Consider the following 13,119-nt stretch of genomic DNA (forward strand, 5'->3'; position numbering starts at 1 on the left):
TGCAGCTTGGTGCCACTGCCCCTCCCGCCGAGGGACAGGGTCCAAGGCTCTCACCAGGATCCACCTCCCACACCCCCTCCTTGGAGACGATGTTCTGGAACCCTTGGCTCATCATCCACACAGTTCAGGACCCCGTCCTCGGTACCGAGTCTGACAGACAATGAGGTGGGCCCCGCAGTGATGTTCGCAGCCCTCCAGTGGGTAGAAGGAGGGGCCGTGATTGCTGAGGGAGCAGGATGTAATAAAAACAACGCACGGTGCACACGTACACAGCCCCTTGCCGGTGATGGAACGCCGGCCTGTTTGGGGCTTCACAGCCCTTCTCCCCCAGCAGCAGGGCTCTCCCAGTGAGGACACCACCAGGCCTACCTAGATCCTGGTGTGTTCAAGGGCTGGGTGACGTCTGGAGGGGTCTGAGGTAGGGCTGCACATGCTTCAGGTACAAGACAGTGAGGGCAGAGACAGTTTGGTCTCCTGGGAAGGGCTCAGTGGCAGGCAGGGACAGTGTCCAGGGCTTTCTGGAGTTCCCCGGTAGTGTCCAGGGCTTGGGAGGACAGAGCCCTAGATAAGGAGGGAAAACATAGCAGTGGAAGGCTCCCTGCCTCCCACTCCCCACCCAGCCCCAGCTTCTGTTTCCCCAGGAGGGGCTGCCATCTCCACCATGGCCAGATCCTGACCCAGACCGGGCTGCCTAATTTGGGAGGCCCAGTGGAAAATGAAAACATGAGTCTCCTTGTCAAAAACTATGAAGGATTTCAAAACAGCAACAGCAGAGCATGGAGCCACATAGGGGGCCCTGGTGAGCGTTGGACTGCATTGGTTGCACACCCCAGAAGCTGTCCGTCAGAAAGGCTTTGGGTGGGTCTCCATATTGGCTGTCGCTGTGATTTCTGCTTCTCTGGTGCTTGGGTCCATGCTTGGCAACACTGACATTCTGGGACTCTGACAGAAATCCAGTCCCAAAGCTTTACTGGAACACACACACACACACACACACACACACACACAATGGAGTCCCCTTCCCTTTATGTCTCCTGGTCTGTGGTCTGGGCTGTGGAAGAGATTAGGGATGCCTGGGACACCACCCCTGGCATCATAAATTTAATGCTATTTGTCCAGGACCTCCCCAGACACCCTTGTGCACATAGCGGGCACATGCCTGTCCTTGGATCAGGGTGGGGGTCGTCACCATAAGCCACAGGAGTGAGTTTGAGCACTGTGTGTGGAAGGCACTTGAGATATGAAAGCTCCACCGGAAAGGAACAAGAAGCAGCCCTCAGAGGCAGGGTGCTGGCCAGGTCACGGCCTCCTCAGGCCTCCAGGCTTGCTGGACACTCCCCCTTTCACGTCACCTTGCAGCGGTGGGGCCTCACCAGGGACCCACTCCCCCTACCCTGTAGGGGCAGCGCTGAGGGCACCTGGGAAGAGAGGAGGAGAGCAGGGAGGCAGGAGCACCTTGGTGGGAAATGGGGGTGGACTGGACTGCGCGTCCTGCAGGAGGGTCAGACCGGCCACCCTGGAGATGGCCACCACCTCACTCACATGGCAAACAGGAGACCCAGGCAGGCTTCCCTCCTGCCCCCAGCCTGGGACCTTCTGTAGACCCCACACCGCAAAGGCCCACAGTCCATGTCAGCAAGTGTTTTCTGAGGCCCTGCTGTGGCAGTGGACAGCACTCACAACCTTCTCCCAGCCAGGCCTGCTTCTTCTGATCGCTCCTGTCCCACGCCTGGCGATAGACGAGCATTGGTGCATTCGCTCATTTCCAGTTATTGATATCATGCATAAAGTTGTTCTGAATATTCATGTACAATTTCTTGTCTGGACCTATGTTTCCATTTCTCGGGCAAGCCCGAGAGGTGGGGGCAGTAAGGCCATTTCATGGTCTCAGCCAACTGAGGCTCCGAGAGGGAAGACGCTCTCCCCAAGTCACACAGCCAGGAAGTGGCAGAGCACAGACTTGAACCTGGGACCCTCTGAGGTCGGGGTGCGTGCACTGGGCCCTGCTGTGGGCCGCTCCTGCCATCCAGGGGCTCGCAGTGTCCTGGGGGTGATAAACCCACCTGCTGGGCACTCTCTCCTGACACCCACCCTCCCGCCCATGTGCACATACCGCTCCCCATCTCCCTTCATTGCGCATGATCGCCACCCCTCACGGCTTCCCTGAACGACAGGTTCCACCCTAGGTTTCTGAGGCCTGCCACTGCCCTCCCAGCCTCCTGAGACATCAGGTTGGGTGTTTTCCTTCCTGGGCATCCACCCTGCTGCTCCTCTTTGTTTTCGTCGTCATCAGGCCCTGGGCCAAGGGCGTTTTGCCCACTACCTCATGACACCCTCAAAGATCGTCTGAGCTACTACTGTGCATTTGACGAAACAGACTCAGAGAAGGGAGGTGACTTGCCTGAGATCTCTGACCCAGCTTTGCCGCTGCCTCCACTAGTGACCTTGGCCCAGCCTCTTCTCTTGACCAGTTGCATATCGTTTGGTGTGGCATGTGAAGAACCATTCACATGGTTGGCACATTGATTATGATTTGTCATCTTAATACTGAATTATAAGAGTGCTTTTTTTGCGTGCAAACTTTTCCATTGTCGGGTAGTATATATTGCAAACATTGCCACAATGAATGGTTTGCTTTTTCATTTCTCTAATGATGAAAAGCCAGATTTCTAAATTTGATGAAATTCACTTAACGTGTTTTTGCGTGGCTATTGCTTTCTGTGTCATAGCTAGAAGAGTCCTTCGCCTACAGCAAGTTTTTCAAGGCTTTATCCTGAATTCTCTTCCAGAGGTCTTATGCGTTAGCTTTTGTGTTGACATTTAGGATCTTCACAAACTTCAGAGGTTCGAAATCATACCGATTATCTTTTCTGACCACAATGGAATGAAACTAGAAAGCAATACCAGAAGGAGAATTGAAAATGTCACAAATAGGTGGAAATTACAACACTCTCTTCAATAACCAATGGGTCAAAGAACAGACCACAAGGAAATTAGAAAGCATCTTGAGACACATGAAAATGAAAACACCACATACCACAACTAAGGAGATGCAGGGAAAGCATAGTGTTAAGAGGGAAGTTTATTGTGGTAAATGCTTACAGTGAAAAAGAAGACAGACCTCAAATCAACAGCCTGTCTTTATGTTTCGAGAACTAGAAAAGGAAGAACAACGTAAACCCAAAGTTAGCAGAAGGAAGGAAGTAATAAAGATTAGAGCACAAATAAAGGAAATGGAGAATAGACAAATAATAGGGAAAAAAAAAAACAGTGAAACTAAGAGCTGGTGTCTCTGAAAAGGTCAACATAGGTTAAGCAGATTAAGAGGAAAACAGAAGGGTCAAATAACTAAACTCAGAACGACGGAGGGGCATTACAATTGATACTACAGAAACAAAAAAGATTATAAAGAGAAGACCAGGAACAACTCTACCCCAACAAATTTGATACTCTAGAAGAAATAGACAAATTCTGAGAAACATACACGCTGCCAAGACTGACTCCTGAAGAAGTAAAAAATCTCAGCAGATCTCGACAACTCGTAAGGAGACTTAACCAGTATTCATCAACCTCCCAACATAGAAAACCCCAGGACTAGATGGCTTCAGTGGAGAATTCTACTAAACATTTAAAGAAGAATTAGGACCAGAAACATACGGACACACACACACACACACACACACACACACACACACACTTCCCAAAAGAATGTTTATGCATACATATTCAACAAAAGCCTAGCACACCGAGTTCAACAGCACATGAAAGGCCCATGACCACGTGGGATTTATTCGTGGAATGCAAGGAAGTTTCGATCAATGAAAATCAACTAATTTAGTGTACGGTATCAACAAAATGAAGGACAAAACCACATGATCGGCTCAATTGATGCACTAAAAGCATCTGACAAAAGTCAGCTCCCTTCGTGACAAAAACACTCAAACTCCTTGGAACAGAAGGAAACAACCTCAGCGTTACAAAAGTCCTATATAAAATACTCACTGTGAACACTGTACTAGATGCCGAAAGAGTGAAAGCTTTTCCTCCAAGATCAGGAGCAAGGCAGAGATGCCCGCTTTTGCTACTTCTTCTCAACATAGTCCCGGAAGTTCGGAGGGCAATTAGGCAAGAAAATGAAATAAAAAAGGCATCCTTTTTATTTCACTTCATTTTATCTTTAGAAAAGGCATCCTTTTAATTTCCTGTTTTCTAAATAACCCATAGCTCAAGGAAAACATCACCAATGAAATCACAAAGTATTTTGAACCTGATGAAAACTTATGGGATATATTTTAATTGTCTAGATTGCATGAAAAAGAAAGACACAACATTTGCATCTTTCCCAACCATGCTGAGCAACAGATTAAACCTGAAGAAAGCAGAAGAAATGAAATAACAATAAAAATACAAATCAGTTAAAGATAAAACAACACAGCCAGAGGTGGTTTTTTGTAAAGATGATGTGATTAAGACATGCCTTGTGTGGGCCTGAACAAAAAGGAGAGAAATAATGAAGCAACCAGTGTCTGGAGTGGCTAAGAAAACATCACTACGGGCAACGAAGATATTAAAGAGATCATTATTCAAAATCATGAACAGCTTTATGCCCACAAATGTGATACTTTGGATAACAAAATGACAGAAAACAGACTAAACATCTGAATTGTCCTACAAATTCTAAACGGGCGGAATCTGAAGGAAACAACAGCAGCAGCCACAAGAACCTACAGACTCTGATGCCGCCACCGATTAATTCTACAAAACATTTGTGAAGGAAAGAATGTCAATCTTACCTTCTTGCCAGGTAACATAAAAAAGGGGAAATGCTTCCCATCCCATTTTATGAGGCAAAAACCTTAAAGGGCATGGTAAGAAATGAAATGCACAGGCCTATCTTTCACATAAGCACAGAAGAAGAAATCTTGGATAAAGCATTAGCAAAACAAATCAGTTAAATCTCCAAAAATGAAAACGTATCACAAACAAGTCGAGTATTCTAGAAATGAAGCGGTTCAGCGCTTGAAAAATCTATCTCTCAGAAGTAATGTGTGAAAGAGAAAAAATAGGATATTCCCTACAGATGCAGGAAGGGTATTTCATGGGTTTGATTTTTTAAAATGACCACGCACTTATGATAAAACCTCTTAGCCAACTGCAAATAAAAGGAAACGCTCTTGATTCAGTTGGAATATTTTTTAAACGCCTCCGAAAACAACGATACTTACTGGTGACATGTTGACAGCTTTCCCTCTGAGATCAGGGAAAAATAAATAAATAAATAAATAAATAAATAAATAAATAAATACAAACCGCTACATCCACTGTCACCACTTACAGTGCCATGAAGGAAGAAAAAGTAATCAAAGCAGTCCTGCAAGCACAGCCTTAAATGCATAAGCATGTCAACCAAAGGACATCCTTGTGAACGTGCACCACAATAATAACACTAACACTCCAGCGCTGGAAACTACTGAAGAGTCCATTAGAAATAAAAGGCACGAATAAATTGTGGCATTGTCATACAATTCAAAATACTGCGCAGGAAGGCAAAGAAACGAAATTCAGCTACACAGCACGACAGAAGTCAATAGTAAGGAGAAAAACCTTACTGAAAAACCAAGAGAAACCCAGATTATAAAATATGTACTGTAAAATATGTACTGTACTGATTCTACGTACGTGTAATGCGTTCACAAACAGGCGGGATTATCTTCAAGTGTTAAAAGTCACAAGAGTGGTTAGATTGGCCGAGGTGGAAGACAAGAGTGACTGGCATGAGAGTGCTTTTGAGCTGCCAGCAATACAGTACACCATTTCTTAACCCAGATCGTAGGGGATCAGATGTCCCTGTGGAACCATTTACTGAGCGGTACCTTCATTTTTCATGCAACTCCATTTTTGTATTATATTCCACTACAATGTACATAAAGATATTTAAATGAATACAATCCCAGGAATGTCCATAAACAATGGATTCTTCAGCGAGTTGTATATTCTCTGACCACAATGCCACAATGGGATCTAGAAATCAATAACAAAAGATCATTACAAACCCCCATATGTGTTTGTAAATTAAGAAACATCCTCCTTAGTAACCCATGGCTCTAAGAAAAACTAACCTTGAAATGAGAAAATGTTTTGAGCTTACGAACGAAGCAAACTCCAGAGGTCTTTGCCTGCCAATATTACTAAGTCTCCTCTCTAGGGAAGTTTAGATAACACAGGAAGACTCTCCTGCGTCTCTGAGAAGGGGCAAGATGCCAGCAATCTGGACGCCAAACTCCAGCGGAGGTGAGGGACTGCAGATTGCTGTAGACAGCAACTGAAATCCCTACGCTGGGTTGGGATGTATGCCTTCAAGTGAGTCTGAAGTTCCAAAGCCCATAAATCTGCTGGTTCATGCTGTGCAGACAGTACATTTGTCCTCCAACTCCCAGAGTTGGGGGAGAGTGATTTGTCATGCTACGAGGAGCTGAGAGGGGATCTGGGTGTCTAAGTGATTTTTAACTACACTTTCTAGAGCAATCATGCAATTTACAGCCCCCACCATTACCAACAAGATGCAGGGATACACGGCAATGCCAGTGTGGCAGACAGTTGGAAGGTCTGGTGAGAGGGGTAAGTCGGTTGCTTTCCGGCTGTCCTCACTGCCAGTTGATGCTCAAGCTCTCTTGGCAACACAAGTGAGACCCTGTCTCTAAAAAAGCAAAACATTAAAAAACAAAAAAATTAACATGTAGTCCCAGCTACTCTGGAGGCTGAGGCTGGAGGATCCCTTGAGCTCAGCAGCTCAAGGATACAGGGAGCTATGATCGTACCACTGCACTCCAGCCTGGGCGACAGAGCAAGCACCCGCCACGCCCTCCAAAAGGATCAAGCTCTCTTAATCAGCTAAGTCAGATGTCACTCACCTGTTTCCTTACCAGCTTCTGCTACTTTCTTTCTTTTGTCTCCTCAGCCAGTTTCTTTGTCTTTATGGGGTAAAGCCTTAAGAAAGAAGGATGCAGCCGGGAAAGAGGGAGGGGGAAGAGAAGGGAGAAGTGAAGGTGAAAAAGAGAAGAGGTGAGTGAAGTACATGACCAAAGGTGCCCTGGGGAACCTGGGAGCAAGAACAAGGGTCCCCGGGCGAGTTGAACCTACCCCTCGTGCTCTTTGGTCTGTTGGGTGCTCCGGTTGCAGGGAATGGGCATCCGGTTGGACTTCATGAGAACTCACACTTTGGGGTGTGGAGGGCAGGACACCATGAGAGGAGTCCCACCCTGCTGCAAAAGATAGAAGAGGAGAGTTGTCCCCAACATAAAAGGGAAGGCAGTGACAGAAAGAGGCAAGCAGAGGATGGTGGATGGCAGAACAGAGACTATCATCAATGACATTTTCTTCACTGAGCCCACCCCAGAAATGAGCTCCCTTCCTGTGCACTCTCACAGCTCCTTGTCGTTGAATCTCATATCACTGATGATAATTTGCAGAGGAATAATTAAGTTGGTGATTCACTTTAGGATGTACTGCCCTCCGAGGCTGAAAGCTAAACACATAGGGCCCACGTTACGCCCAGTGCCACTTAAGGAACTAAGGATTAGTCACTGGGTAAGTATCAGGGGAAGGGAGGGTGGGGTGGGTGAGGGGAAGGAACGGCGTAGAGAGAAGGAAAAAGCAAAAGGAGGGGAAAACCAGGGAGGACAACATGCGAAAGGAAAGAGGGAGAGAAAGGGCAGTGAGGGATATGGGAACTCGGAGGGAGGACAAAGGGAAAGACAAGGCATGGAGGCGAGAGAGCAGAGAGGGGAGATGAGGGGTGATGACGGAGGCTGAAGTGAGGTAGGAAGAGAGAGGAAAGAGGAAAGGAGTGTAGAGGAATGGATGAGGGAGTAAAGAGAGGAACAAGGGGAGAGGTCCTTTACCAAAGGGTGATTGATGAGCGGGGGGCAAGATGAAGGGGCAGTGAGGGAGAAAGGGTAAGGAGGAGAAAACTGCCAGCGTTGAGAACTCTACTGTGCCTCTGGAAAGAGGGGATCCCCATCCCAGGTCAATCTGGGGCTCCCTGTGGGACTATCTCAGAGGGAGGAGCTGGATAAGCCAAGAGCAAAGGGTGCACAGGACCGCTCTTGCCTGGCTGCATGTGTCATTCGGGGCCTTCCCACCCAAACAGGGCGACCGGTCACATCAACCGCCACCTCTGATGAATCCAAGCTCTGCACCGGATCCTCCTTTACCCTGCCTGTTTCAACAAGCAAATTTAAGGGAATCACTCCCCTTCCTGGGATCCCTCCCTGACTGTATCAGTTGCAACCCCTTTCACGGTGGCAGAGACCTGGCCTCTCCCACAAGAGCCCTAGGGGCCAGCCAGTGTGATGCACCGTACATCATCTCTGTTCAGGATGAAGCCTGTGTGTGTGTGTATGGGGTGGGAGTGTGTGTGTGTGGGGTGTGTGTGTGTGTACTAATAATCGCAGGGATCAATACCTCTGTGGGAATTGTGAATTCTTTCGATGTGACTGCCTTGCTAGAATCCCCTCTCCCAGGGGCCTTTATTTCAAGGACCAACTCTGCTTTTCTCCCACAGCCCAATGAATGCATCAGACACTCAGCTTCAGTTCCCATGGCAACAGGGGCTAATGGTCTAGAGACTAAGGATGAGACAAAGACAAACGCAGAGAAATGTGCGTGTTCTGTCTTCCTCTGAGGTACGCAAGCCCCTATTCAGGGATTGAAAAGAACATTTGCTTTAGTTCTACCCTGCCCTCCCCTCAATGCTGGGTGGAGGAGGGCAGAAATGCAGACGGGCCCGATATGAATCCAGAATTTCTACATCCTCTCAATGCACCTGCACGGCTTGGAGACAGGCTTGTTTGTCCCCGAGCCATCATGTTACCAACAATGTATTGTACCTGTAAACCATGCCTGTGGAACCTAGGATTCCCGCTACCCCAACTCACTTTCCTCTTTCCCACCCTCTGGCCTCTATCATAGTAGCGGAGTTTTTTCAGTCATTCCGATTTTCTGACAGAAAGTTCCAGCCAGCCCGATTTCAGAAGCGCTGTCTCAGAAGGGCTCCCTGATCCTTCCTGCCAGAGTCACATAGGACACACCTCCTCCTTCTTCTCCTCTGTGGCCTGGGAGACCTCCGCCCATACCATGGGACCAGTTCCTAGGACTCCCCCTTCCTGCCACACTCCTGTTCCGCCGAGCCTTGGGGAGACTCCAAGGAGGGAGGTTTCTGGTAGTCTCCCACTTCTGGAAGCAGCCCAACTAATGAGAGGCCTCTTCCCTGCCCCTCTTCCTGAGAAGCCCACCACCTCCTGTGTATTGGCTCCCCTTACCAGAGGCTGGACAAACAGGGTGCCAGGCAAGACATGAGACGTCCCACACTATAAATTTGTGATAAACAACAACTCAAAAGCTGGGCAAATGCCCCCAACTTCCCCTCTCTTCTTTCCGTCTATTACAGCAAGTCTCAGAAGTCCCTTTGTCCAGCTGTACTCTCCTCTCCTGGGACCCAGCCGCCCTCCATTTCCCATGTCCTGGAACCCCTCAGTCCAAAATATCTAAAAAAACTCCACTTCACTGCAATGGTGCAACCCACACCCATAGCCATGCCCTACGCCAGAAGGAACCACATGAAGTCCTGCCCATCTTCCCGACCTCCACGGATGTTGCGCGACATCCAGTCTCCTCTGGGTCAGGGGGTTTGTCTCATATGCACTCCTGAGTGCTCACCTGCCAGTGACTCCCCTGTGTTTCACACCCCTCTCAGGGGATCTCAGATCCACTCGGCTGCTGGTCTCTGTCTGGATGACCACGACCAGTTTCCCTTGGAGAAGGACCAATGGGGAATGGCAATGCCAGGAAGGCAACGCTTCGCTTGTCTGCTCTGCTCCTTAAATCCCCAAAAACACCACTCACAGGACTGTAGACGCTATGCCAGTTACAGACTTCAGTGAAGGATCAACAGTGACTACATGAAATGACAGTGGAACAAACTACTGGCGAGCGATGGCTAAGTATCCATGCTGCTAGAATCCAAAAAGAATCACCCACCCCCTGCCTCCCACGGAAAAGATAAGATCTTCTGAGGACATTCCATTTCCGGTGAATTCCTGTTCATGGCTTTTCTTCCGGTTTTGAGCACTGCCCTTTTCTCTCCCTGGAAAGGAGGAAGTCCCCTCCATTAATCTGCTTCATTGTAGGGATTTCTTTATTTCTCAGTAATGGGATCTGTCTATCTCTCCACCTTACTGTGAACACATGAACAGCCAGATACAATCCCCAAACACTAAGGAGCTATGAGTGTCACATAATCCCTCACCTAGCTCTGTGCAGTGGCTCACACCTATAACCCCAGCTATGCAAGACACTGAGGCAGGAGGATTGTTTGAGGCCAGGAGTTGGACACGAGCCTGGTCTATGTAGCGAGACCTCATCTCTAAAATTATAAAAATCGAAAAAATTAGCCTTATATGGTGGCACGCATCTGTGGTCCCAGCTACTCGGGAGACTCACGCGGGAGGATCACTTGAGCCCAGGAGTTTGAGGCTGCAGTGAGTTATGACAGCACCACTGCATAGAGCTTTGGGAGGCTACACTTTGAAGCCATGAGTTCAAGACCAGCTTGGGCATCACAGCGAGACCCCATCTGCAGAAAAAAATAAAATTTAATTTAAAAAATTAAAAATATCTCTGACCGATACATTTCTCAAAATTTGAATTTGTCAGTTTACATTAACCTTCGTTACTCAGCCTGGATCCTGTGGACTTCAAACTTCATTTTCTCATCCTCTGGACATGTCTGCCCTGCCAATCCCTCATTCTCAGTTTGGCCATCCCCGGGGATGGAGGTTATCAGTATGGCTTTAACTGAGAGCATGACGCATGGGGCTGGTGGCTCATATTTTCAACAAAGTCAGCCTCTCTGGTTGATCCTATCTTTACCCCTCAGTGTTTCACAGTTTGTATTCCTGCAGATGTCCACTGTTTCTCTGCATCTTCACATTCTCCTGCTCCAGCGGTTATTCCCATCAGCATATAATTATGCTCCACTGTCCTCCATTTTAAACAAATACCTTCCCTTGGCAACACTTCCCTACCAGCTGTTCTCCTACATACCTGCTGCCTTTCACAGCAAAACTTTTCTGGTAAGTTGTCTGAACAGGTTGTCACCACTTCCTCATCTCCACCTCCGATGTCTTGCATGGCCTTCTGTCCTCCAATATGCTTTTTTTGTTTTTCATGCTCTTTAGTAACTTACACGATGTCAAATCCAATGATCATCCCTCTGATTTGGCTTGCCCTCTTAGTAGCATTGAACGTGCTGGCCACTATCGATCTCCTGAAATCTTGTGGATTCCATGAAACCATCCTCTTCTGGTGATCTTCCTTCCAGGATAGATCCTATTCTTTGAGTTATTTCCTGTCTCCTCTTCTTCTAAACTCCTCTACTTGTTGATATGCTCCAGATTGTGGCCTTATTTCCTCCTTTTCTACATTTTTTCTCTAAGAAATTTCCTTTCACTTTATAGACGTAAATAACACCTACATCTGCCACCTCCTGTATCCATCAGTATGTTTGGTTAGAAACAACAGAAAAACACTCACGATTGCTCAACCAAAAGAAAAAACCGGCTGCAAGAATACCAGGTTGCACATGGAATCAGTAAGAGGGCTGCATAACCAGGATTGGAAAGCAGGTAGGATTCATGGGAGTCTGAGACATAAAAACAATCATGAAGGTCATGCCTGAGAAATAGCTTTGTCTTGACATGGTTCTTGGAACCTTGCTACTCTGCCAGAGAGGCCGCTTTGGAAGCCTCCTACCACATTTAATTTTTCAGCCTTCTGGAAGTCTTCGTATAGGTTTCATTTTGTAATAATTCAAAAATATCCCTCCAACTTGTATCCTAATATATTAGCACGTATGTTAACTTAGGAATAAGTTATGAACATTTTGAATTCCTTCAGCGATTCTTTCCTCCTTCGTTAAAAGAAACAGCTTTACTGAGATATAATTCAGATACCACAAAGCTCACCCTTTAAAAGAGTACAGTGCAGTGTTTGTTAGTATATTCAAAAAGTTGAGCAACTCCCATTCTGTAGGTGGCCTTTTCACCATGTTGATTGTTTCATTTGGTTCGCCATAGGTTTTTGGTTCGGCATAGTCTCACCTATCTAATGTGGCTTTTTGCTGCTTGTGCTTTTTGTCATATTCGAGAAGTCATTTCCAAGTCAAATGCCATGGAACTTTTCACCTATGTTCTCTTCTAGGAGATTTATTGGAAAAGATATTTGAAAAGGATATATATGATAAAGGATTAACATCCAAGCTATACAAGGAACTCCTACAACTCAATACCAAAAAAGAAGACAACAAACTGACTAAAGAATGGGCAAAAGACTTGAATAGACGTTTCTCCAGAGAGGAAATGCACATGCCCAACAGTGTATGAAAAAGTGCTCAACATCACTACTCATCAGAGAAATGCAAATACAGACCACAATGAGCTACCACCTCACACTTCGAAAGATAGCTATTATCAAAACAAGAAAGAAAAAGAAAAAAAAGAGAGAAAGAAAGAAAGAAAAGAAAGAAAGAAGAAAGGAAGGAAGGAAGGAAGAAAGAAAGAAAAAGAAAGAACAAACGAACGAAAGACAGACAGAAAGAAAAGAGAGAGAAAGAAAGAAAGAAAGAAAGAAAGAAAGAAAGAAAGAAAGAAAGAAAGAAAGAAAGAAAGAAAGAAAGAAAAAGAAAGAAAGAAAGAAAAAAGAAAGAAAGAACAACAAGTGTTGTTTTGGAGAAGATGTGTAAAAATTCCAACACGGGCACACTGGGGTAGGCATGTAAAATGGTGCAGCCACTATGGAATACACCATAGTGGTTCCTCAGAAAATTAAAAATAGAATGACCATATGATCTGGCAATCCCACTTTTGGGTATATAACCAAAAGAATTGAAATCAGGACCTTGAAGGGAATATATGCACTCCCACCTTTATTGAAGCATTACATCTAACAGTCAAAATTTTAAAACAATATGGAAACAACCTAAATGTTCATTGACAGATGAATGCATATTAAAAATGTGGTATATACATAAAATGGCACATTACTCAGCCTCCATGAAGAAGG

General features: G+C 46.3%; 2 protein-coding genes across 2 annotated transcripts in view; one reads left to right on the forward strand and one right to left on the reverse strand.

Annotated features, from left to right (window-relative positions):
• LOC126946501 (melanoma-associated antigen D4-like) overlaps positions 1-13,119 on the reverse strand; it is a 526,225-nt gene that overhangs the window by 160,006 nt on the left and 353,100 nt on the right.
• LOC126946581 (putative uncharacterized protein FLJ39060) lies at positions 7,292-10,355 on the forward strand. The gene is made up of 2 exons (XM_050777115.1): positions 7,292-7,587; positions 8,564-10,355. The coding sequence occupies exons 1-2, from the start codon at positions 7,336-7,338 to the stop codon at positions 8,681-8,683; spliced, it is 372 nt and encodes a 123-aa protein (XP_050633072.1). The 5' UTR covers positions 7,292-7,335; the 3' UTR covers positions 8,684-10,355.

This window comes from Macaca thibetana, chromosome X (assembly GCF_024542745.1).
Source record: "Macaca thibetana thibetana isolate TM-01 chromosome X, ASM2454274v1, whole genome shotgun sequence".
Taxonomy (NCBI): domain Eukaryota; kingdom Metazoa; phylum Chordata; class Mammalia; order Primates; family Cercopithecidae; genus Macaca; species Macaca thibetana.

Excerpts from the sequence above, each read along its gene's own strand:
- LOC126946581 (XM_050777115.1), top strand. The coding sequence starts at position 7,336 with ATGGTGGATGGCAGAACAGAGACTATCATCAATGACATTTTCTTCACT. Across the intron at positions 7,588-8,563 it reads AACTAAGGATTAGTCACTGG|CCCAATGAATGCATCAGACA; the intron begins GTAAGTATCAGG and ends TTTCTCCCACAG.